Source organism: Mustela putorius, unplaced genomic scaffold, assembly GCF_011764305.1.
Source record: "Mustela putorius furo isolate JIRA1106 unplaced genomic scaffold, ASM1176430v1.1 tig00003869_pilon_pilon_pilon, whole genome shotgun sequence".
Lineage (NCBI taxonomy): Eukaryota > Metazoa > Chordata > Mammalia > Carnivora > Mustelidae > Mustela > Mustela putorius.
The window spans coordinates 6,025,992-6,052,497 of NW_025422021.1; the positions used below are offsets into that span (position 1 = coordinate 6,025,992).

The 26,506-nt window shown below is 35.3% G+C and overlaps 1 protein-coding gene across 4 annotated transcripts in view; it reads right to left on the reverse strand.

The window, feature by feature from the left end:
* The window catches only part of MTX2 (metaxin 2), a 68,295-nt gene that overhangs the window by 16,349 nt on the left and 25,440 nt on the right, over positions 1 to 26,506 (reverse strand). For all 4 annotated transcript variants that reach the window (XM_004774404.3, XM_004774403.3, XM_004774405.3 and 1 more), the window contains 3 exons: positions 25,775 to 25,822; positions 24,317 to 24,363; positions 672 to 744 (listed from right to left, as the gene is read on the reverse strand). In XM_004774404.3, coding sequence (XP_004774461.1) covers positions 672 to 744; positions 24,317 to 24,363; positions 25,775 to 25,822 — 168 coding nt within the window. The remainder of the gene's footprint in view (positions 1 to 671; positions 745 to 24,316; positions 24,364 to 25,774; positions 25,823 to 26,506) is intronic.

The following is a 26,506-nucleotide window of genomic DNA, read 5'->3' on the forward strand; positions in this document are numbered from 1 at the left end:
ACCAATTCTAGTTAACATTTATTTATCAGCTTTGTGGCACTATATTTTGATGTTAAAAATTATCTGAACCATATTTATTTAAAACTTTACCTTTATCTACAATATATGACACACAGAAAAGGCAATACTGATTATAAAAAATAGGAAAAAGGCTAAAAGCTTAATAAATATCTTAAAAACCTGTTGAAATAAAAATTAAACAAAAAGAAGTCATTACAAACCAAAAGCATTCAGAGATGAACTTAAGGTCTTTGACAAGTAAATTTAATTATTCCACAATCTCTCTTCTTCCTTCTGTATAATAGGAGAACATAGTTTAGAGAAGTGTGGATAATAATGAATGGATTCATTATTATCAAAATTGGTTTTCTGAAGTGGAAAAGGTCCTATGTAAATAAGACTGGGGATATCTGAGATTGTGTATTTTCTTACTATTTACTACTTAAAACAATTTCTGTAACTTTCCAGTAATCGACTAACACCACAAAGTTGAAACCAATAGCCATGTCCACCCAAAGACTATCAAGTTTACAACTGTTACTTTACAAAACCATGGGAAAATTATTCCAAGGGTAAACAACAAAAATGGGACTCTAAAATAGTAGGTACAAACTGGACCAGCACTACAATTTTATCAATGCAGAATATTAACAGAATTTTTAAAAACTTACCAGACGGAGACATATATTCTGCATTTGCCCTACAAACCACTTTGATAGGCAGATTACACATTTGCAAAAAGGCCTGCAAATCAAGAGAAGTATAGTTAGCCTAGTGAAAGTATGTATAAATTGAACACAACTTTTTATTTATTTAGTTCCTAAATTTAAATAACAGCTCATATAATAACGCTTTATTAAAAAAGAATGAAACAATTTAAAGCAAAAGATCTGTATTCCAAACAAAACAAAATTTCATTTCAGTACTAAAAAAAAATCAATTTAGACACCAGTAAATGCTTGACACTTAAAGCATTTATACACTCTTAAGAAAAAAAAATGTAAACTATCTACACTTATTTTACCACATTAGTTTGTGTAAGCCAACAATACTAAATACTGATTTAATTTTCTTTAAGGATGACTAAAGTCCAAATTTTATAAAGTATTCCTTAATTCCACTATTCTTCACGGGATCTTTACTTTCTCAGCTTAGAGAAAAACTCTCAAAATGTTATTTCTGCTACTTCCAAGTTCTCTCCTATAATACTCAGTATTCTAACGTGTAGTTTATAAAAACCCACTGATTTGTTTTTTTAAGACATTAAGTTGTTGGTTTGTACTATGTTATAGTAAAAAAATCTCATAAGCAACTTAAATGTCTAACAATAAGAAAGTAAGTCATTTGTGGTGAATCCAGATCATGGATTGTTATGCCATCCCTTTTAAAAACCATGAATTATATCTTCACACATGGCTATCTGAAATAAGCTTACAACTGGATGTGGCCAGTGTCTAAATTCCGGCCAAAGGGACTTCAAGTTCTGGGCCACTGCTAGAAGCTTCTTTAAAAGGAAGAGATATGGCCTCTCCTCTTTCTTCCTTTCCTGCTCAGCAGAATATGAAAAAGGAGGACTATAGCCACAGCAGTCAGACTGAACTATGAAATAGAAGCTGAGAGTTGAAGATGGGCAGAGCAACAAGAGTGAAGAAGCCTAGTTCCTCGAGAATCATGGGAGTCATTGAACCTGATTACCTGTGCATATAAGAAGAAATAAACTATCTTTTCAAGTCTCTGGTATTTGGGGTTTTCTAGAACTCATAGCCAAACTGAATTCTAACATTCACCAAAAACTAGCTTCTAGCTTTAAACACCACCTCAACCAAGACTTGATTCTTCTCTGTGTAATAAGTGTATGCTGTCTTCTAAATACTATAACGTGTCCTCCCAAATTATAACAATGACAGTGAACTACTTGACTAATCCACAAGTATAGACTAGGATCAAAATCAGGTGGAAGGCTTATGAAAACACAGATTGCTAGGAATGGAAGAATTAGAGACAAGAAGTATCAGCAGCTCTTTCAAAAAAAGGAAGAAGGGATTAGAAGGGTCTTGCTTCTCCGATGTATATATCTGTACCCAATGATGAAGAAAGGCTGAACTTGTTAAAAGATAAATAGAAAAGAAAAAAACACACCGGAAACACTGAAATGACAAAAAAGAGGGAGAGTAACAGGCATACAAGATCCATGAGAAGGTAAAAAGGGATTTTAAGAGCACAGGTATAGGTATCTGGTCTTTTGTCAGGAAACAGGACACCTTTCCCACTCTAACACAAGGGGTGGTTGGATCAGTAATGATGCAAGTTGATAAGCAAGAAGGACAAGAAAATGAGAGAATATTCACATTCTATAAAATCGGAGAAGAAATCACCTTCTGAGAATGAAGGAATAAAAGTGGACTGAGGCCTTCAGAGAAGAACAAAAAGAATCTGAAAGAACTATTTAATATTATCTTCTAAAATGTCTGAATAATATTCCCTTGTTAGTCAACAATTATACTACTATAAGAATAGTAAATATTGTATATTTTGCTAAACGAAATGTAGTGGCAACTGTACTAACCACCTTTCCAAAAAGCTATATTTCACTAAAAAAGATTAAGCAAAATGGTAATGTTCTGCAATCAAAGCCATGTTTCCAGTTCTGTGAATTTTTCACTTTAATAAAATACAATTGATTGCATTTGACCAATTTAGCAACACTAAACTCAGCACAGACCTCAACTAATGGCATAATTCTAGTTAGCAAAGATTAATTTTACATTTACTACAATCCCAGATTTAAAAGTAATCTATGTATTAACCTGCAGTTAGTTCACAAAGAAGTCTGATATCACAAACACAATATTTTCATTCAAACATTAAAAATGCAGAACAGAACACTTCAATGACTGTCTTTGAGGATATAAAAAAATGTTAAATCCAAACCAGGCTTTGAGTCAAACAGTACTTCTCCTTTCTTTTGTAGGATGGAAGGAAATTCCTGAGAGGTACCAAAATAATAATTTCAACTTTCACTTTCCGTCTCTTATCAGCCCCCAAATAAAACAGCATGATACACCAACCTAAAACACATTTTATTTTCAGTTCTGAAATTGCAGTCTTCATATTTTTATTCTTATGTAAATCCAAAGAAAAAATGTAGTTCTAATTATAATAAGCAAATTTAGGATAACTCTGCTAACTCCTTTTCTTCAGCTGGATACTTTATTCCAAACTAATTCAAGTGATTAAAAATATAAAATAATTTGCACCAAAAAGTTAGCACATACTATCAGAATCTAGAACTGTGCTGTCCAATATGGTAGCTACCAATCACCTGTGGTTATTTAACTTAAATTTAAATAAATTAAAATTGAATAAAATTTTTAATTCACTTTCCCAGTCACACTAGCCATATTTCAAGTGCTCTATAGCCACATGTGGCTAATGGATACTGTGCTTATTGGACAATATAAGTAACAACATTTACATCACTGCAGGAAGTTCTATTAGACAACATGGATCTACAGCCATGATAATCAGTGCATAAAAGACATCTTAGCAAGACAGGCTGACATAAAATAAATAAATAAATAAAAGGGCAAGTCCCATTGGCAAAAAAAGAAAAAAAGACAGGCAGACATCATCTGAAAGTGACCAGGCTAAATATTTATAAAAAATAATCTGCACAATATTAGAGTGCCCACAAACTCTGCAAGAGATCCATCAACTTTTGATGACAGTGACACATTAAGCACCATAATATTTTCAATTTTACAAAGAACGAATATAGAGTTTACTTGGCTGAGCAACTCCCAACTGTTAAAATGGTCAGATAAGTTTATTAACCTGTGAAAACTAAGAACTTAAGAATGAATAAATTAAAACTAGAGTCAATAAATACATTCATTCTTTGAAAGGTAAGGAAATTTTTTTAAGATTTTTATTTATTTATTTGACAGAGAGACAGTGAGAGAGAACATGAGCGAGGAGAAGGTCAGAGGGAGAAGCAGACTTCCCATGCAGCTGGGAGCCTGATATGGGACTCGATCCTGGGACTCCAAGATCATGACCCGAGCCGAAGGCAATCGTCCAACCAACTGAGCCACCCACGCGCCCCAAAGGTAAGGAATTTTTTAAACATAGATACACACACACACAGAACACAGTACCCAGTACCCTTAAATTTAATAAGCGTGTAAACACAAAGAACTGAAGTTACACATTTACCTCTGCAATCTTTCAAAAATTCTACTAAAATAAGGGCACCTGTGTGGCTCAGTCAGTTGAGCATCCGACTCTTAATTTCGGCCTAAGTCATGGTCTTGGGATCATGAGCTAAAGCCCCACATCAGGCTCTGCACTCCTTGGGGAGTCTGTTTGAGATTCTCCCTCTCTCTCTGTCCCTTTCCCCCACCACACACACACTTCTCTCATGTGCTCCCTCTCTCTCAAATACACAAATAAATCTTTTAAAAAAAAAAAAAACTCTACTAAAATAACAGTGAAGAAACAGAAAACTAGTAAATCCAGAATGACACAAAGAAGGTGGAGAGGTGATCAAAGCAGACCAGAGATGTCTGCCCATTTCTGTTGGATGGAGAACAGACTTAGCAGGGCAGAGGAAGCTGAAACCTATGAGTATGCAGAGAAAAAAAATCAAAGTGTCCACATCACAGAAACTAGGAGATTCCAAAACTGGAGGGACCAAGTACCACAGAAGGTGGAGACGTGGTAAAGGACTAAAAATAAGAGGAGTGGCCGAAAGTCTGTATAAGCATCACACAACTAGCCTGCCCCCAACCTGACAGGAGACAGAGGTTCATTTTCTGAAGAAACCAAACCAGAGAGACTCCCGACCAAGTCTCAAGCATTGCAGAGGGCACTGAGTAGGTGCGGTGGGACTGTCACACTGAAAAGAGAAAGGTTAAGGGAGAGTGCACACATCGACTGAAGAGACCCACAGCACCTTCTCCCCCTTAGCTCCAACACACTGGCAACCAAATTAAGTCCCTCCAAGATAGGAGAGGTAACTGTGGAAAAGCCCTACAAATGCTGACAGTATAGGTCGGGGTGGGGGAGGGGAGGGTAGAAGCCAACAGAAAGAGCAACTCACTGTGCAATCAGTCACAGTGAAGCCTGCATGTCAAAAAGTACCCTCATCTCCCCCATCAGCTTTTTAGCACTTCACTCGTAAATATAAATTATTAGTACAGACCAAGAGATAGTTGAGGAAAGCCTAGAACATAAAACTTAGAGCCAAAATAAGGCAAAAAAAAGGAAGTGACAGGAAAGAAATATTGCAGAGAAAAGACAACTTCAAAGAAAAATTATAATGGTTAATATTTACTGAGCACTTACGACCCTGTGCCAGGTACTTGCATAAGAGCTTTGCCCAAGAGTTAGGTACAACAGATATGCCTATTTTAATACGGGAACACATTAACATACGAAGAGTTTAAGGAATCTGATCACAGCATATAGGAAGGCAGAAATGAAAGGAGGTAGGAAAGAAGGGAGAGAAAGGAAAGAAAAGAAACAGGAAAAAGAAAACTAAAAAAGTGAAGCATACACAGGACTGAGCAAATACATGACATTCATGTCTCAAAAGCAACTCTGAAACCTCAATGGTAATATAAGGCCTTCAAAATGCTAAGAAAAAAATCTTGCCAACCTAAAATTCTACATGAGGCCAAGGTTATTAATCAAATATGAAGAAAGAATAAAAACAGTATCATATAAGCAAGGTCTTTAAATTTTTATTTCCCATGTACCCTTTCTCAGAAAGCTAATGAAGAATGTGCTGCACAAAATAAAAATAACAAACCAAGGGAGGGAAGGGGGTGGGAAAGAATAGGGATCCAGAGAATAAGGGATCCAACGTAAAAAAAAAAAAAAAGGCAAAGAGAATTCCCTGGATGATGGTGAATAGCAGTCATAAGAAAACAGCTCTGAAGCCAGCAGAGAAAGGAACTGCTCCAATCAGAGTAGAAGGAACAGAAGTTTCAAAGGTAGTATTTCTGAGAGAAAAGAAAAAAAAAGTATCTGACGCATTTGACCATTGTGTGGGAGAGCATTTATAGTTCAATCAAAGTTTATGAAAGAAACTATCCAAATGAATTAAATAAAACAATTACTAACCTGGGGGGGGGGAGCACATAGAAAGATTATGTGCATAGTACACTGAGCTACTCAACTGAGATCAATATTTATATTCTAATTATAATGGGAATACTACGTATCAGTATTAATCTGACCAAAAAAAGTGAGAAGACAATTGGGAAGATGGGGAAGGAGAGAAAGGTGAGTTGTACGAGGAGAATTTCATAGTGGAATTCAATAGATACTTTAAAATTTTTAAAAGTAATAGTAACACAAGCATCTTAAAAATACAGAGGTAAATACCTGGAAAAATAATACAGCTAAAAGAACTGAAAATTGGTTGTCTCTGGGTATCCAGATTTGGGAATGGGGTAAGGGTGGGTCAGTAGACTGTGTGTGTGTGTGTGCGCGCGCGTGCGCGCATATATATGAGGAGCCTCTCATACATTACAGGTGGGAGTATAAATTAATCCAACCATCTTGACACTGTTCAGTAATTACTACTGAGCATATGCCCACCCTATCAGCCAACAATTCCATGCCCAGAACTATAACCCCCAAAAAGGCATATAGTCATTAACATACATGTACAACAATGCTCATAGAGTTTGATCCATAATAATCAAATACTGGGAACAACTCAAATATCTATTAATAAGGTAGCAAATTTGATTCTAAAATTCCTAACCCCAAGCTAAAAAGGATATATAGGGGCACCAGGGTGGCTCAGTGGGTTAAAACCTCTGCCTTCCTCAGGTCATGATCCTGGTGTCCTGGGATTGAGTCCTGCATCGGGCTCTCTCCTCGTCGAGGAGCCTGCTTCCCTCTCTCTCTGCCCGCCTCTCTGCCTACTTGTGATCTCTGTCAAATAAATGGATAAAATCTTTAAAAAAAATAAATAAATAAAAATAAAAAGAATATATAATGTCACCAACTGTTATTATGAGAAAGGAAAAAAGTAACTACAAAAGGATTAAAAATTTTTCTTGACGCTGAATGCTTTAGAAAGAGCATTCATTGAGAACTTTTAAATCAGAGAAATTCTAGAAACAATCCCAGAAGATGACACCTATGATACTCCATGAAGATTCTAAATTCTATTTGTTCAGTAATTACTTCTGAATCATATCTTCTGGGAACCATGGCTCAGAATTTTTTTGTAAAAAATGATTTTGAAAAATAAAATATATTTTATTTGTACATAAGGAAAACCAAAGCCAAAAGTATAAAGAACAAGAACGATCTGTTACCAGTCTATTCAACCCTTAAAAATACCTTAAATCCTAGATTCAAAAGTTGTTATTATAAATAATGCCACTGCTTTGATGAGATTATAAAACTAGCAGTTTAAATGTTGGAAAAACCCTTTCAAATGTTGTAGATAATAGAATATCAGGAATACAGACAGGGATCCTATTATAACAATCTGTCAGTAACATGGTGGCAAGCTTCTGATGCTTCTTGCTTCTCTTTTCAGATACCTGTCTTCTAAAACTAGCATTTACTATTTTAATACACAGTTATGTGCCAGATAATGATGATCAGCTCAATAAATGAATGAACAAACATGAAAATCTGAAAATATATCAAATCTCAAAATGAAGACTAAAGATGTCTAAAACTCAATAAATTTTCTAGTTCTAATCCTATGTGAATTTTCTTAATGAAGCAACAAAACTTCTGATAATAAAAACATTTTTTTAAAAACTGCTTAGTCAAATTTCAAAATACAACTGATACTCAACCAGTGCCTGGAGTATAAATCAATGCAGTCTAATCCAATGTTAGTTTGGCAACAGCTACAAAAATCCTAAATGTACATATCCTTTGACCCTACAATTGTACTGCAAGAAACAGATGAACATCTTCACGTATTTTATAAGATATATGTAACAATATTCATGCCTAAGCCCTATTATAGTTATAATATTTATACTTCTAATAATAATAACAGTAGCCTAATACCCATGAATAAGAGACTGATTGTATAAACTGTGGTGACTCCATCAATAGAATATTTGTAGTCTTCAAAAAAGAATGGGGTCACTCCTGAACTGAACTTCTTATACTGAACTCCAAAAGACATTTCTCATCTGGAATCTTCTGTAAGGGCTACTAAATAACATTAGACAACATATGCCAAATGCAGAACTGCTTTTTGTATTATTTTTCTTCCAAAGCCCTGGAGCAAAACATTAAAACAACCTCAGTAAGTCCTGCAAGAGGCTAATTTATTTGGCCCAATGCATAGCTTCTTGTGAACTAAATGGACAGGAAGACACAATTCTAATTGTGTAGAAGAATGGATGGAAAGCATTTATGCATTCATCCACATACTTGATAGAGTAAGCAGCTACTATGTATCACAACTATTCTAGGCACTGAGAACAGAGCAGTGAACATAAAGTCTAGGCCTTCATGGATTTTACATTCCAATGGAGAAAGAAGACAAGCAAATAAACTAGAAAATATGTATAGTGATCCCTGCTACGATCCCTTCGTACAAAGCAGTACGAAGGTCTTGCTGTTATATGCAGAGTGGTCAGATAAGGGCTCACCAGGAAACATTTGCACATAAACCTGAAGAAAGTTAGGGAGCAAGCCACGTATCTTATCTAAGAGAAGAGCAGTCCAAGTTCAACAGAGCTGACGCAGTCTTATGTGTCAACTGGTGTGTCTGAGGAATAAGACCAGTCTGACAATGCAGATTAAGGAAGTGAGTGGTTAAGTGATGACATCAGAAGAGATCATGTAGGACTTACAGATAATTTTAAGGATTCCAACCTTAGGAACAATCTTGGGAAGGTGCTGAGCTGAAGACTGCAAGAATCTTACTAACATTTTAAAGGATTACAAGCAGCTATACAGAGATTAGACAGTAGAGAGTAGAAGAATAGAAGCAGGAGCACTAGTTAGAAGGATTCTACAACAATCCAGGCAAGAAATGATGGTGGCCTGGATCAAGACAAGAGTGCGAAAGGGAACAAAAAGTCCGATTCTGGCTGTATTTTTAAGCTAGGGCCAAAAGGTTTTGCTGACAACTGGATGTGAATACAGGAAAAAGAGAGGACTCCAAAGATGGCTCAAAGTTTCTGACATAAACAACTAGAATGATGGAACTGCCATTTACCAAAATAGGAAAACCTGTGGGATGAGCAGGTTTTGGTGGTCTCTTCCCAAAAGACTTGGGAGTCTTTAATAGGGACTTCTCTAATATCACTTAGCAGACAACTCTGCTCTCTTTTCAAAGACCTGGTCACTAAGGCACCGTTGTATGTTTTGAAACCATATAAGCAACTCTACTCAAATGCTGAGAAGCCCAACCTTAAAGGCCATCTCCATTTCTTTTGTGGAAGAGGTGACAAAAGTACCTACACATTAGCATAATCTTTGTCAATATTTTCCTGCAAGTATGGCAATATTGAGATATTAAGAAAAGGAGAGAGGTAGGGGAGCCTGAGTGGCTCAGTCATTATGCATCTGCCTTAGCTCAGGTCATGATCCTGAAGTCCTGGGATACAGCCCTTTATCAGGCTCCCTGCTCGGTGAGGAACCTGCTTCTCCCTCTCCCACTTCCCCTGCCTGTGTTCCTGGTCTCACTGTATCTCTGTCAAATAAATAAATAAAATCTTTAAAAAAAAAAAAGGTGGAGCTATAATTATTATGCAGAATAAAAACACAACCAAGAAGAGTTGTTATCTTTGATCTCTTCTGTCCCCTCCAAGTTTAGCCCACCAAGTTTAAAAACTGAAAAGTCCATATCCAAAACATAAAAGAACTGACATAAGTTAACACCAAAAAAAACACCCAAATAATCTGGTTAAAAAGTGAGCAGAAGGGGAACTTGGGTGGCTCACTCAGTGAAGTGTCCGGCTCAATTTTGGCTCAGGTCATGATCTCAAGGTTGTGAGATGGAGACCCATGTTGGGCTCTGCACTCTGCAGGAGTCTGCTTGGGATTCCCTCCATCTCCCTTTCCCTCTGCCTCTCCTCCCACTCGTGCACACACCTGCTCTCTCTAAAATAAATAAATTAATAAACCTTAAAAAAAAAAAAGTGAGCACAAGACTTGAATAGATATTTTTCCAAAGACATCATAAAAACGGCCAACAGACACATGAAGTCATCAGGGAAATGTATATCAAAACCACAGTGAGATTTATTACCTTACACCTGTCAGAATGGCTAGTATCAAAAAGACAAGAAATTTAAAAGTGTTGGTGAGGATATGGAGAAAAGGGAACCCTCATGTACTGTTGGTAGGAATGAAAATTGGTGCAACCATTATGGACAACAGCATGGAGGTTCCTCAAAAAACTAAAAATAGAAATACCATATGATCCTGTAATTCCATTACTGGACCTTTATCTGAAGAAAACAAAAACAGTGATTCAGAAAGATATCTGTACACCTGTTTCACTGCTACATTATTTATAATATGCGAAGATATGAAGGCAACACAAGTATCCATCGATATATGAATGGATAAAGAAGATGTAGTGTGGGGCGCCTGGGTGGCTCAGTGGGTTAAAGCCTCTGCCTTCGGCTCAGGTCATGATCCCAGGATCCTGGGATCGAGTCCCGCATCGGGCTCTCTGCTCCGCGGGGAGCCTGCTTCCTCCTCTCTCTGCCTGCCTCTCTGCTTACTTGTGATTTCTCTCTGTCAAATAAATAAATAAAATCTTAAAAAAAAAAAGATGTAGTGTGTAGACACAAAGACACATACCATGAACTATTACTCAGCCATAAAAAAGAATGAGATCACTTATATGCAGACTCTAAAAAACAAAACAAATGAACAAACAAAAAGACCCATATATACAGAAAACACACTGATGGTTGCCAGAGGGGAGGAGAGTGGGGGTGGAGGGAGTTGGGTGAAGAAAAGCAAGAGATAACAGGTTTCCAGTTATGGAATGCACAAGTCACAGGGATAAAAGGTACAGCATAGGGAATATATAGTCAATGGTATAGTAATAGAGTGGCATGGTGAGAAATGATACCTATACTTAAGGTGAGTATAACATAATGTATAGAGTTGTGGAATAACTATGTTGCATACCTGAAATTAATGTAGCATTATCTGTCAGCGATACTTCAATTAAAAACAAAAACAAGGAGGCGCCTGGGTAGCTCAATCCATTAAACATCTGCCTTCGGCTCAGGTCATGATCCTAGAGTGCCAGGATTGAGTCCATAGGGCTCTCTGCTCAGCAGTGAGTCTGCCTCTCCCTCTGACCCTACCCCCTTCTCTCATGCCCCTTCTCTCTCCCCCTCAAATAATAATTAAACAACACAATAAAATGGGCATCTAGGTTACTCAATCAGTTAAATATCTGACTCTTGGTATCAGGTCAGGTCATGATCATAGAGTTCTGAAATCAAGTCCCATATCAGGCTCTGCACTGGGTGTGAAGCCTGCTTGAGATTCTCCCTCTCCCTTTCCCTCTGCCCCTCCTCTCTCTTTCTCATTTAAAAAAAAAAAATTACACTTTTTAAAATAAAAACATAAACAAAAAAACTAAACTGTCAATTTAACACACAGTTAAAGAAGAAGCAATGAGAAGCCATCCAATAACAGTAGTATTATCTTCTGAAAATATACTGAGAAGTAACACAAATAGAAGCCATTGTCACCAAGAGTCCTTTAAAATCTGAGCATAATGGTCCAATATGCAGGATATTTAAAATAAGTATGGAGATCTTATAATTAAGGTAAACATAAATATTAATAAGAAATCCAATAAAAAAATCTCAAAAATTATGCATATCTAGTTTCTTCAAGTCTTTATTTCCAAAGAAATATACTAAAAATATTACAGAAAGAATCTGGAGCAGCAAACTTAATTGAAATTCAATTTATTTTTTAAAAGATTTTATTTACCTATTTTGACAGAGAGAGAAGGAACACAAGCAGAGGGAGCGGGAGAGGGAGACTCCCTGCTGAGCAGGGAGCCCAACACAGGGTTCAATCCCAGGACCCTAGGATCATGGACTTGAGCCAAAGGTAGACGCCTAATGAATAAGCACCCAGGTGGCCCTGAAATTAAACGTAAAGCCAAAAACTCGGGGTACCTGGGTGGCTCATTCATTAGGCATCTGTCTTTGGTTCAGGTTGTGCTCCCAGGGTCCTGGGATGGAGTCCCGCATTGGGCTCCTTGCAGCTGGGAGCCTGCTTCTCCCTCTCCCTCTGCCTGCCACTCCCCTTGCTTGCTGTGCTCTCTCTTCATGTCAAATAAATAAATAAAATATTTAAAGCCAAAAATCATCCATTTCTTTTATAAAAAACAATAAATATCATGTTAACATGAGAAAGAAAATAGAATCTATAACATTAAAAACCTTGAAATATCACGCATCTTGTTTGAATTGCATTATCTTAACCAAAAATGAACAAATGAAGAAGTAAATAAAAATATTCAGTTCATAAAATAATGAGAAGGGCTCAAACCTGGCTGGAGAGAAACATAGCCAGCCAACAACAGGCCTGGCCTGGTCACTACATTTGCACAGGGAGAATGCTACACATCTCACTGAGACTCTGTCTTTACCATCATTTAGAGTAGGGCAAGTTTCTGTTGCTGACTCATACACACCATACATTACTCTTAAGACTGGGTGACCCAGCACATTCCCACTCTTTAATTGTCACTGGTTAAGTCCCTAGCATAATCTAATAGATCCTAACAGAATACAGACTTAAGAAACATGCTGTTGGGGCACCTGGATGGCTCAATGGGTTAAAGCCTCTGCCTTCGCTCAGGGCATGATCCCAGGGTCCTGGATCGAGCCCCGCATCGGGCTCTCTGCTCAGCAGGGAGCCTGCTTACCACCCTCTCTCTCTGCCTGTCTCTCTGCCTACTTGTGATCTCTGTCAAATAAATAAATAAAATCTTTTTAAAAAAGAAAGAAAGAAAGAAAGAAACATGCTGTTTAAGTAGAACACTAGAATGTCTTTTGAAAAATGGAAATCCTTTGGGGCACTTCGGTGGCTAAGCATCCGACACTTGATTTCAAATCAAGTTTTGATCTCAGGGTTGTGAGTTCAGGCCCTGTGCTGGGCTCCATGCTGGGAGCCCTTAAAAAAAAGAAGAAGAAGAAGAAGACGACAAGAAGAAGAAGATGATGACGACTACAACTTCGGAGGAGAAGTAGGAGGAGGAGAAGGAAGGAGGAGAAGAAAGAGAAGGAGGGAGAAGAAGTAGAAGGAGAAGGAGGAGGAGAAGGGAAGGAAGAGAAGGAGAAGAAGAAGAGAAATCCTCCTTATCAATTTTTTTAATTTTTTTACAGATTGATTTGTTTGAGGGAGAGAAAGAGAGATAGAGTGAGCACATGGATGGAGATGGAGAAGGAGAAGAAGACACCCTGCTGAGCAGCGAGCCCCATGTGGGGCTCCATCGCAGGGCCCTGGGTTCAAGATCTGAGCCTAAGGCAGATGCTTAACTGACCAAGCCACCCAGGCGCGCCCCTCTTTATCTATTATTAAGAGTCAGAATAGAACAGTAAAGCTTAAGTCTCCCAGTGAGACATCTCTGGGTAGAATCTTGTTGACTGTTAGCTTGAGAAAGCTCCTTTACCTCATAAGCTTTCTCACTTTTAAAGTGAAGACAATTAATTAGGCAGATTAACTGAAGTACTAATGTGTAAAACATCTTATATACTATCTGGCACACAGTAGTTCAATAAATATATTATTAAGATTAACAGTAATATTAGTAACAAATACTCATGTACCCATCTGCAAAAGAAGAAAGACTAACCTTGGTGATTTCAAAAGAAAGCTGACTTCGCTTACTACCCTTTAACACCTCCTTAAGAGAAAAAGGTAAATAATTTTCCTTTATAATCAAAACAGTAAAATTGGGCATAAGACTTAAAAAAAAAATCCCTAAATAGATATTAAAAGGATAAATAAGGGAACATAACCAAAAGTACTTTTTTAAAGAATAATAAGGTAAAGAATAAATAATATGATTTCTATGATCACAATATGTACCTTATATAAAGTATTTTAAGCAAGGCAAAAACAAGTGAATAAAGATGTTTTGATATTAACAAATATTTACTTTCTGAATAATGTTTCAAAGTCACACATACTGATGAAACTGATAAATGAACTCATAAAAGGCCTCCAGACTGTAGGCCCTGTTAGCACACACTAACCACCTCCATCTTATTCACTACTTTATCCTCGGCATACTACAGGGTCTCATGTAACATTTGCTCAATGACTAAGCCACAGATATTCACTATAATATGAAAACATACCTAAATTTGTAGAAAACTAGTAAGCTACAAGAAAGATTAGTATTTTGTTATTTTATAGAACCAAAGCTCACTGCATTAAAAAGTTAGATGTAATTCCTGTTAAATTCAGATTTTTAAATATCAATAAAATGACAAATACATCAATAAGCAGATATTGTTTTAGAAAAACAGTAACAGGAATTTAACTTAAAAATTATCAGAAACACAATTCAATGAGCATAAATAGCTTCAAATAAGCAAATTTGGTATCAAAAACATGAAATGCTACTAAAGCACAAATAAGACAGATCACATCAGAGAACAGATCTCCCTTAACACAACTCTCACCTGATAACTACTTTTGGAATATCTGACTCAACTTTAGATACATCAACATCTGACAGCTGTAGAAAAAAAATCAAGTTCAGAAGGAAAGCAACAAAAAAAGATAACCAGAATAGGAAAAGGTACATGCTCTCCCTGTTAGAATTAAATGTAAATAAAAGTAAGCTGTAAGGTCGATACTAAGTATCAGGAACTATGAAATAGTCACAGAGACCAATTCATATAACCCAAGAACCTAAAGCAATACCAGTCAGATATTTGGCACTCAATAATGAACAGTTTGGGAGTAAAGAAAGGAAACTACTTTTTTTGAGCTCTTATAAATGATTGTTTCATTATTTACAGATAAATATTCCCAACTGAGAAAAATAACAACAACAAAAAACTCCAACAAATTTTAAATTCTTAAGATAAGCTAAATAGCGGATGGCAGGGATATAAAACATATTCATTTTGATAAACCAATAGTAACGCAATACTGGATCATTTACTAATAAACAGCACCAACTATCTTCTTTCCTCTTCTTTATTCCAAAAATAAAATGAACATTTACTTATCTTACAGGCTAAATACATAAGAAATCTTATGCATTTAAGCAATAAAATCAACACTGCTTGCCAATGAAAATATAAAAATACTACAAAATTTTAAAGAATTGTTCTTGAATGTTTAAAAGATTAGGTGCCTCACACGGAGTAATACTATGGAATTTAAGGGGTTATAAACATAGCTTCTAAAGTATGTAGATCCCATTAACAAAGTTATCCAAATTCTAATAGGGAACAAGCAATTTTCACCCTAACTATGTAAAGCTATCCTTAGACAGCAGACCTTGGGTTTTCTTCTTTAGGACAAAGCTTCTATTCATCTCATAATTAAATTTGAAATATTTCACATAAGAATTCACTATGGACTATTCTAAAGCATGCAATACCATTTTCAGGGCACAAAATGAAAATGGTTCTGAATTTTAATTCATATCTCATTTTATGGACACAAAAGAAAATCTGTGACGACAACCAAAGAATTATTTTTCACCTTACGGAAGAAGCATGTTTTAAAATTAAAAACCATGAACAAATCTACCTATAAAGTGATTCATTTTTTTATATCAAACAGCTGCAGACCCTGTAATTGAAATAATGTATCTAAGGTTACAAATGAAAAGTGTTAGGTATCATTCCTGAAGTGACAGATTAAGTTCCTAATCCAGTTAAAGTAATAGCTATATTTGTAGTTTAACATAAATTAAGACCTTAATTATATTTGTGACTATTTTAAACAAAATAACAAATTCCTTTGTACCTGAGAATGTAATTTATAGCAAAGCCAGGTTCATTTTCCAAACCAATCTATTTCACACTGTAGAAGTACTCTCGTATAATGGTGTAATGTAATTCTTGTTGTGGAATGTTGAAAGAGTAGATACACTAAGAGTACAGAAGCGGTTTGAAGATAAATGAAGATGCTATTCATTCAAGGGTAATTTCATCTTAGAACTATATGAAAGATGTTTTGTTCACACAGGCTAGTGTATGGCCTCAAACTTAAGTGTATTTTCAGCTCAAATATAATGCTGCTAGATCGATTATGCTGATACTGTATCTAATAATGAAGAATTCTAGCCCTTTTCTGTATAAAAAATAGACTGTCATTTTTTCATCCTAATGCTATGTCTTCACTGTTCTGTTTAACAGCAACAAATTTTTAAATCCTGCTCACTATTTACTTTTTAAGCAGAAAAGTGTATGGTTGATATTCTAATTTGAAATCTCTCCTGACTGCAGCAAAGTGTATTTTTGCTATGTTAACTAGATACTTATGTTAGCAACCCACTACCCTCCAAAACCATTTTATTTCACTAATCACTAAAAATGACAACTCTAATAGCCACCGAATTCTATATTGAATATGTTTCATTTTCACAAATCCTGTAACACAAATTTAAATGTTTTGTATATACACCATTTATGTTGAGGAATTAATATTGATACTGAAAATGTTTTTAATCTGTTAAATTGTTTGCAATTTAAGTTCAATTTTAATTATCTCAATTTAAATTATCTTTTCTAAAGATCATCTTCTAAGTATTTAAATCCTTCCAAGTTTTATAAGCATAAATCACCAAAATACTTTAATACTGCTGGCATATAAAAGGTGATAGAAGACAGTCAATCTGAAGACTTTAAATTCAGTGATAAAACATCCTACAGCTTCCGTTTTTCTCATTTTACTAAAATACTGAAAAGATTTTATAAGTCTCCTATGTAATAAATATTCCCTAAATTTCTCTACCTCTAAACACTCCTTTCCTTCTTCTATTCCTGAAACTAAATACAGAAGCCTCATTTTGCAGAGGATGATCAAAGTGAAGGGATGAAAAAAACCTCAAAAAACTTTTACAGTCTATGAAACTTAAAGCTACATAATTTTAAAAAAATTTTTCATAAAAGAGTATTCTCCTAATTCTCTGTTAAGACATACACACTGGTGGTATCCTACTTGGATTTTTATCAGGTTTGAACAGACACTTAAAAAAAAAAAAACTGCAGACAACCATGAATAACTTGTTTAAAGAAAAAAAGGTATCCAACCAAACTGAAAATTCAAAAGCATTTCCTCCACAATTCTCAAGGTAAGCTGTCCACAGCAGCCACCTCAATGACAAGACATATTTATAGCGGATTTTCATAAGCACTGTTATTTCTCCAGTGGCACAAGTGACTCACAATCTTTAGGAGAGAGAGTTCCTCCTCTCTGCTGCTCTTCCCAATCACTACAGGAAGATATTATCATTTAACTGCTAATTAATACGTCTACCTAAAAAGCATCATTTGCTAAAAGGAAAAAAGCAAGGGTCAGCTAACAATTTATCAGTAGATGTTACATATAAGTGTTCATGGCCCAGAATTAATAGGGCCTATAAAAATGCTGACTTTTTTAAATGATACAACATATTCAACAGAAAAAATAGTTTTTTTGTTGTCTGCCCTTTCATTTTTAAAGACAGAGTATTCATTCACAAGAAGGGGGAAATGAGAATATTAAGTAGAATAATGATATTTCCCTTAATCTGAGCTTAAATGTTATACTTACTGGAAGTGAGTATAAAAACTGAGTAAGTGAAAGGTAGCATTCTCTTGTATGCAGTATTCTAGTAATTGTCATCAGTTCAAGACACTTTCTAAAAGTAAAGCCAAACTTTTGCAAAAGACTAAGCCATACAAAAAAGGAAAACAGGTTTCTTTGTAAGTTGGTTTCCTATAATAAACAACATCCTTTCTAAAACTTACTAAAAAGTAACAATTTTATTATATGCATTCATAAAATATAGGCACTAAATTCAGCATTCAACATCATCTTGTATTTCTAATGCTATTCTAATGCTATTGCTTTTACTTTTTTCAAAAGAATTTCTCATTTATTATCTAACTTGAGCTTCACAATAACTGAAAACTCAGGTAAGATTGCCTTTATCACATTTCAGAGATCCAAAAGCTGAGACACATTTATCTTTCACATCTTAAAGTAATCTATAAATTTGAAGATACAACTTGCTAGGAAATGTCAGAAATGATTTTTGAATTTAAATGTCCACTTTTTTTGAATAAAAATTCAAAGATCTGTGTCCCTGGACTGAACTGATATGCAACAAAGTGTTATAAGCATGGATTCTTGACTCTAGACTCCCTGGTTTTGCATTCGAGCTCTGCCAAGTACACCCATGTAAGTTTGAGAACCTCTCCACTTTAACTTGCTACTTTGTAAAATGGGACTACTACTACTACCCACCTCCTAGAGTTGCTGTGTGTGAAAATTATCTATGACATGTAAGGTACATTTAACAAGACCTGGCACATGGAGTAAGCACTGTGTACATTTTAGTTTCGGTTATTATTGCTGTTCTTACTAACACTACCTGCAGAATGTGGATTATAATAGCACCTAAACTTCAAGTTGTTTTAAGGATTAAATGAGTTAATAAGAATAAAGTGCTTAGCATAGTAATGAGCACATGATAGGTACTCAATCATTATTGTCTGTTTACCTCCACAGTCTGTGGGCTCTATGACCTTGGGCAAAGCTCAGTTCCAGTTCCCACATCTTTAAAATAAGGTTCATAATAGTCCCTCACACCAGGATTATGGTAAGGATTAAATGAGATACTTCATATAAAAGCTCTCAGTAGAATGCCTTAAATAAAAGTCTTCAATAGAAACTAACTTTTAAAACAAATCCTATTCAGAATTAAAAAAAAAAAAATACTTTGAATTAAAGCATTCAATATTGACATTTTTCAGGTACGGCATGAATGATTACAAAAATTAATAATGTTCACACAAATTCAAATATGTCCCTCCCCGCAAATTTTTTTTTAAGATTTTATTTATTTATTTGAGAGAGGACACGAGTTGGGGAAGGAACAGAGGAGCAAAGGGGGAGGGAGAGAGACAAGCAGACTCGGGCACTGTGTGCAGAGCCTGACACAGGGCTAACGCCAGGACCCCAAGATCATGACCTGAGCCAAAACCAAGAGTTGGATGCTTAACTGACTGAGCCACCCAGGCACCCCTCCAAAAAAATTCTTAAACCTAACATTTATTTTAATTAATCCCAGGTGTTTAGGCATTATAAAGCCTGCAAGCTTCCATTCCTCCTGCTGATACGGATTATACAAACTTCCATCAATGAATAAGAGAAGGAAATAATAACCAACATTCACTGCATATTTACATTGTGCCAAGTACTTTTCTAAGTACTTTATATATATTAACACATCCAATCCTCATGACATCCAATAAAACAGCTTCTTTATATCTCCATTTTACAGAGGAACAACAAAGAGTAATGTTTATGGCATTCTATATTTAGAAGAGACCAACTCCCATTTCATTTGTGGAAGCTGCTATAAAAGACAGCATATACCAAATCAGTAAAGTCATAAACTTCTTAAGGAAAATAAGACATTTTACTCAGAAAAACTGCAGGGGAGTTCATATGTATTGGCTCATACTATATTTCTAGACATGTGCTGTTCAATACAAGTAGCTACATGTGGCTACTGAGCACCTAAAATGTAGCTAGTACAAATTAAGATGTGCTCTAAGTGTAAAATACACATATTTTGAACTTAATATAAAAAACGTAAAACATCCCATTAATCAATTTTGTACTGATCACATGGTAAAATAACATTTGGATACAATGGATTAAATAAAACATGATTAAAATTCATTTCATCGGTTTCTTCTTACATTTTTTAATAGGACTACTACAATTTTTTTTTTAAATTTTATGTATTTATTTGACAGAGAGGGGGAAGCAGGCTGAGCAAAGAGCCTGATGCAGGGCTCGATCCCAGGACCCTGAGATCATGACCTGAGCTGAAGGCAGAAGCTTAACCCACTGAGCCACCCAGCTGCCCCCAAAATTTTTAACTACATATGTGGCCAACATTATATATCTGTTGGACAACAGTTCAGGTTTAGGAGGTGAGAGTAGTAACAGAGAATTACTATTTTTTTAATTAAAAAGAGTAACTGAGGGGCGCCTGGGTGGCTCAGTGGGTTAAGCCTCTGCCTTCTGCTCAGGTCATGATCTCAGGGTCCTAAGATCGAACCCTGCATTGGGCTCTCTGCTCAGCAGGGAACCTGCTTCCTTCTCTCTCTCTGCCTGCCTCTCTGCCTGCTTGTGATCTCTCTGTCAAATAAATAAATTTAAAAAAAAAAATTTACCTAAAATTTAACTGATTTATAGACATATAATTTATATACCATACAATTCATCCTTTTATTTAAGTGTCCAATTCAATTTTTAGTATATTTATAAAAGTGTGCAACTATCACCATTGTCTAATTTTAGAACATATTCATCACTTCAAAAAGAAACCCTGTACCCATTACATCATTCCCAATACCTCTCACTTCCTATTTCTACCTCTCCTCAGCTCCTGGCAACCACTAACACACTTTCTCTCTCTGTGGATTTGCCTGTTCAGTAACAGAGATTATCAAAGTTCTTTTCCCAATTACACATACACAAAGACTGCTTATACATATATGTACATACCACTACACACATGCACACACACACTGCTCATGAGAACCAGAGGAATATGCTACACTAATACTTCACTCTATTTAACATATAGGACTGTTATATGACCAAACACTGCTGGTTAATACCAGTACTTTTTGGGTGAGGAGGAAAAAGCAAACCTAAGAGGAAATAACAACCATGGGAAAAAAATTTATTTTCTTTTAAACTGAAATCATAAGGGTTCCTTTAAACAAAAAAGATCTAACCACTTAGTTCCAGGACTATAATAAATGCCAAGTCTATGCTCTAGGTAAAATTTAAATTTCCTGATTGCTTAACTGGCAGACTATTAAAATATCTGATGCCTGATATCTGGTATCTTCTAGAAAATATTGTTTATGGATACCTGTCACATTGTTTTGATCAATTTTACACATTTAACTGATACTTCTAAACGGATACTGGTCCACTATATAGAAGAAAATTACTCCATAAAGTTTACATCAGATATCTGGAAAAGTCACATTTATAGTCATGGCTACTATCAGCTGTCAAGTCAAAGAATATTGAAGAAAACTAAGAATTTTTAATATATGCTGGTTAATTTATCATCTAAGTGACATATGTAGGATAACAAAAAATTGAAATGGTTAATAAGCAAATTCTGCATTTTAAAAGGTTCTCTTTTTTTCTGGTTTTACTATTAATTACAACTAAATTTTGAGGAGCCATGGAGAGAAAGTAAATTAATAGGAACCATAAAAACAGAGTTGCTAAATAAAGTGTATACTAAGGTTTCTTTTTTCTTCCCTTCCCCAGATTACTTAAAACATTATCATTATTATTATTATTATTATTTTAATGGTAACATACTGGTATTTCGATTTATACTAAAAACTAGTTCATTCCAGGGCTTTTCAACATTGACACTATTTATCTCTGGGGCTGGGTAATTCTTTGTTGTGGAGGGACCGTCCTGTGCGCTAAAAGCTGTTTAACAGCATCCCTGGCCTTTACCCCGTAGATGCCAACAGCACCCTCCCCAACAGTTATGACAACCAGAAATGTCTAAACACTGTCAAATGTCAAATCTCCTTCAGTTAAGAACCACTGCTCTATTCCTTCTCAAAATACCTTTTAATTGGTGGAAATGACTTCAGTAACTTTTCACAGGGGATCCCCAAACAGCTTCAGCAAGGAGATCCATAAACCCCCTGAAACCATATGCAGAAAAGCTGAGGTATGTGTCTATTTCATGTGTGCACGCTGGAATGTTTTCTGGAGAAATGGTTTATAGTTTTCATGAGGTCCTGAAAGAGTTATCCCAAAAATGGCAATTTAAAAAGGGTTAAGAATTAGTGCTTCAGTGAACATACTCACTGTGCTATGAAGTTATTTTTTTCAAAGATAAACATTGAAAAATACTATTTTATACACAGCAAATAATTTGCTTGTGCGTTCAGTTATCAGGCAAAATTGCTTTTACCACACTTATGAATCTTTCACTCAACAAACATTTACCTAGTACACCTGATATGCTATGCAGTTCGTTATTAGTATCTGAAAGCTAAACTTAAATTCACCCTCACCAAAAAAAGAAAAAAGATTAATAGCAGTATGAAGTCCACATTTATTGCATAAAATCAAGTGAGAATTTCTGCTTCTTAAAAATTAATGTTAAGAAAAAAAATACACAAGTTGTAATAGTAGTATCTAAAGATAAAATAAGGGGGGGAGGGTGCCTGGGTGGCTCAACTGGTTAAGCATCTGCCTTCAGCTCAGGTCATGATCTTAGGGTCCTAGGATTGATCAAATCCCCTCTTAGGCTATCTGCTCAGGGAGAGTCTGCTTCTCCTCCCTCTCCCTCTCACTCCCTTATAAATCTTATAAATAAATAAATAAAATCTTTTTAAAAATGAAGATAAAACAAGGGTAAATAAATAAAATATATGTAATTTACATTTTTGGTAAAAAGATTTAAAATAAATCCTAAAGATGGGATGCCTGGGTGGCTCAGTAGGTTAAGCCACTATCTTCAGCTTTCAGGTCATGATCCCAGGGTCCTGGGATCAAGTCCCACATCCAGCTCTTTGCTCACTGGGGAGCCTGCTTCTCTCTCTGCCTCTGCCTGCTTGTGCTCTCTCTATCTCTGACAAATAAATAAGTAAATAAAATCTTTAAAATAAATCCAAAAGAAAGAAAGATACTCATATGAATAAATTATTATCCAAACACGTTTCTTCTTTCCATCTTTTCCTGCCTTAATGAAAGCAAAGATATACTAAATGACATGGTATCAGACATAGTAACCAAATGCAGAGAATATCAAGTTAAATAAAAAATGTGAGATGACCAAGTGCTTACCATCATGCCTATAACATAGCAAAAGCTCACAGGCTTTTCTCTTGCCTTTCTTTCTGTCTTCCAGAAGCTCATCATCCCATCTCCAAAAATGCCACATGTCTTAGTTTCTCTTTTAAGCTATCTTTTAGTGCTGCACAATAAAATCCTCTTTGTGATTCAAACTATGTAAGCTAACTAAGTAAGTAACAGCTATATATGCAAATGTTTGAATAACTTTAATTCTATAATCTCCATAGGCATTTCTCTCCCTTTTTTTTTAGTAAATTGTGGTGTATTCATACAGTGGGATAACACTCATCAATAAAAATGAGTAAATCAGAGGTATATCTATCAATATGGACAAATATAAAAAACAAAGTCAAGTACCAAAAAAACAAACAACATATCAATTTGTTAAATTTATACGAATTAAAAAAGCAATCTATAATACTAGTTATTTTTGTTCTCTTTTTTTTGTATAAGTTATCTGTAGTCCCATCATATGATAAGCAAATTCAGGATAATGAAAGAGAAGAGAGAGGGAAACAGAATCAGTGAAGGTTATACAGAGCCCTGTAAGCAGTATCTGTAAGGGCTTGTTTTATTTTTATTAAGCTTTTAATTCAATTCCAGTTAGTTAATGTACAGTGTTTTTTAGTTTTTAAAGCAAATAATCCCCAAGTAGTCTATTCTTCCTGTGGTGCAGTTTAAAGTTTACAGGACCACTAACCGCTTTTTGGATTACACAACTGTGATATACAAAGTGAAGAGCTACTGCATTCAATAAGTGGTTTGGGAATAAGAGACACTAATGTAATCAATAAATATATAAGAAACAGCTAGAGAAGAGAATGTCTGCTTTAAGATTAACAAATGGATTAGACTAGAATGAGCACAGTGAAAGAATGATGCTTAAAACTATGTGGTAAATAAATCTTTTCAAATAAGTTAATAACTGTGTCCATAAATGAACGTATCACCACAAATAATCAATACCATCATATCTAGCCAAAAGCTAAACTATTAAGAGAATAATCTAGCATATTAAGTGATTTTTAAAAAAAGAATGAAGACTTTTATTTTATATACTGACAATAGCTAAAAATATTACATAATAAAATCACACTTCACAGAAAAGATGTTATATTGATAATGGCAAATCACACAGAAAGATCATAAATATATAACATTGCAGACTGCGCGGAGAGAAAAAAATAGTTATAAGTGAAAATTATTACATTATTTGCATATTTACCTGCACAGCAAGAGAAGCTGCATTGTCAGAAAGCAAAATTTGCTCCCCTGTGGAAATACAATGAAAAGTCTGAATCAAAAGTGAGACTGCTAAATAAGCAAAATATACTTGTAAATATTTTTATTTTAAAACACTATTCCTATTTTTAAAAATAAAAGGTATAGATTTTCACCATAGGAACTATGAAGTTCTATATCAATACAATTGGGTAATCACAATTTTGATTAAATCATCACAATATGTACATAACACAGACTATTTCTTCTAAAACTATTTGAACATTTTTTGTATTTTATCAACAATATTTAATTAAAATCACTCATTTAAAAACAAATTCATTTTTCAACTTTTCAAGAAATACTATTCCTCTTCTTTTCATTAAAATTAAGTAAAATAGTATGTGCTCAAACCCCTCTCGTTAATAAGCATTCAAAATCATATAAAACCAGCTTGCAGTTAATATTGCACAGTGTGTCTAGGTCTGTCACACAAAAGAAAGATGACAAGTTTGCTGCAATAAAAATTCCATGCTTAGAAGACTAGGGCTGCTGCCTATTAGTCTTCATTACTTTGCAGTCTTCTGACAACTGCAGCAGGCTGCTGAGCCCCAAATGGGGTCCATAATGTGATCTGATGATATATGAAGAGCTGCTAGAGGGAGCCTGAACCATCCTAGCCTATACATTTTAACAGTTCCTTTTCACTGAGAGCCCACTTTACCACAAGACTTCAAAAATCTGCTGTGTCAGCTACTGGTGCAGTAAATCTGCCAACTGCTCCTGCAGCCACATCATTTTACACTGCCTACAGCAGCCAATATAATGAGTCAATAATAAACTAAGGACCTTATAGGCCATGAATAGTTGGGTTTACACTGCAGATTCAAGTTTAGGCAAAATCTCCTAGACAAATTGCACAAGAGAATCACTTCTTTATGTTCTCTCAGAAGTAAATGATGTTGAGGGGATGTGGATTTTTTGGTAACAATATTTTTTGTTTTTTTAAAAGATTTTATTTATATATTTGCAACAGAGAGCACAAGGCAGAGGGAGAGGGAGAAGGAAGCAAATTCGCTACTAAGCAAGGGAGCCTAATGCAGGGCTCCATCCCAGGACCCTGAGATCCATGACCTGAGCTGAAAGGCAGATACTTAATGAACTGAGCCACCCAAGCACCCCTAGATATATTTTTATATGAGTCATTTTTGTTTTTATATGAGCCGGGGTTTTTTTTTTTAAGATTTTATTTATTTTATTTGACAGAGAGAGAGATCACAAGTAGGCAGAGAGGCAGGCAGAGACAGAGGGGGAAGCAGGCTCCCTTCTGAGCAGAGGGCCCGATGCGGGGCTCGATCCCAGGACACTGAGATCATGACCTGAGCCGAAGGCAGCGGCTTTAATCCACTGAGCCACCCAGGCACCCCATATGAGCCGTTTTTAATTGTGGACAAGTACCTACCTTTCAGTTGCTGATACAAGGTAGCATTTTCAGGCCAAGGCTCTGCAGCTATGGAAACAAGGCAGTGATAATTAGATACATAAAGCAAAAATGTATCAATAACCCAATTAATAAGCACAAAGATTTGCCTAGAGAATTTAATTTAAGTCAATTGCCAAGGTTACTTTAAATATGGCAACCAATCACACTACCTTAGGTTGTATGGTATATGGTATAAGTAGGTTAGATAACTTCTTTTAAATGCATGTGAGGTTTATTATTTGGTAGGGAGTTGTGCTGCTGTTTTAATTTCAACAGAGAAGAGGTGGAAGACATCCTGTCCAATCAAAAGTGAAAATTTAAAAACTTAAACAGGCTATATGCTACTATTCCTTATCCTCCAAACACAGATACTCCAAAATGTTATTTATAAGATACTTAATTTGGGGGTGCCTGGCTGGTTCAGTCAGGAGAGCATGTGACTCCTGATCTCAGGGTTGTGAGTCCAAGCCCTACTATGGTGCAGAGATTACTTAAATAAATCAGTCTTTAAAAAAATGAGATAGTGAATTTGATTCACTATCAAAAAAAGTGAAACAGTATTTTACTATAAACTTTAACAAAGTAAACTTTCAAACAAGTAACACTATATGAAAGAATCAAATATATCTCTTTCAGGCTATGCATCTTTCTTTATAAGCTGGTAGTATTTAAACATACAGGAAAACCATGTTGTATTATAGAACATTCCGT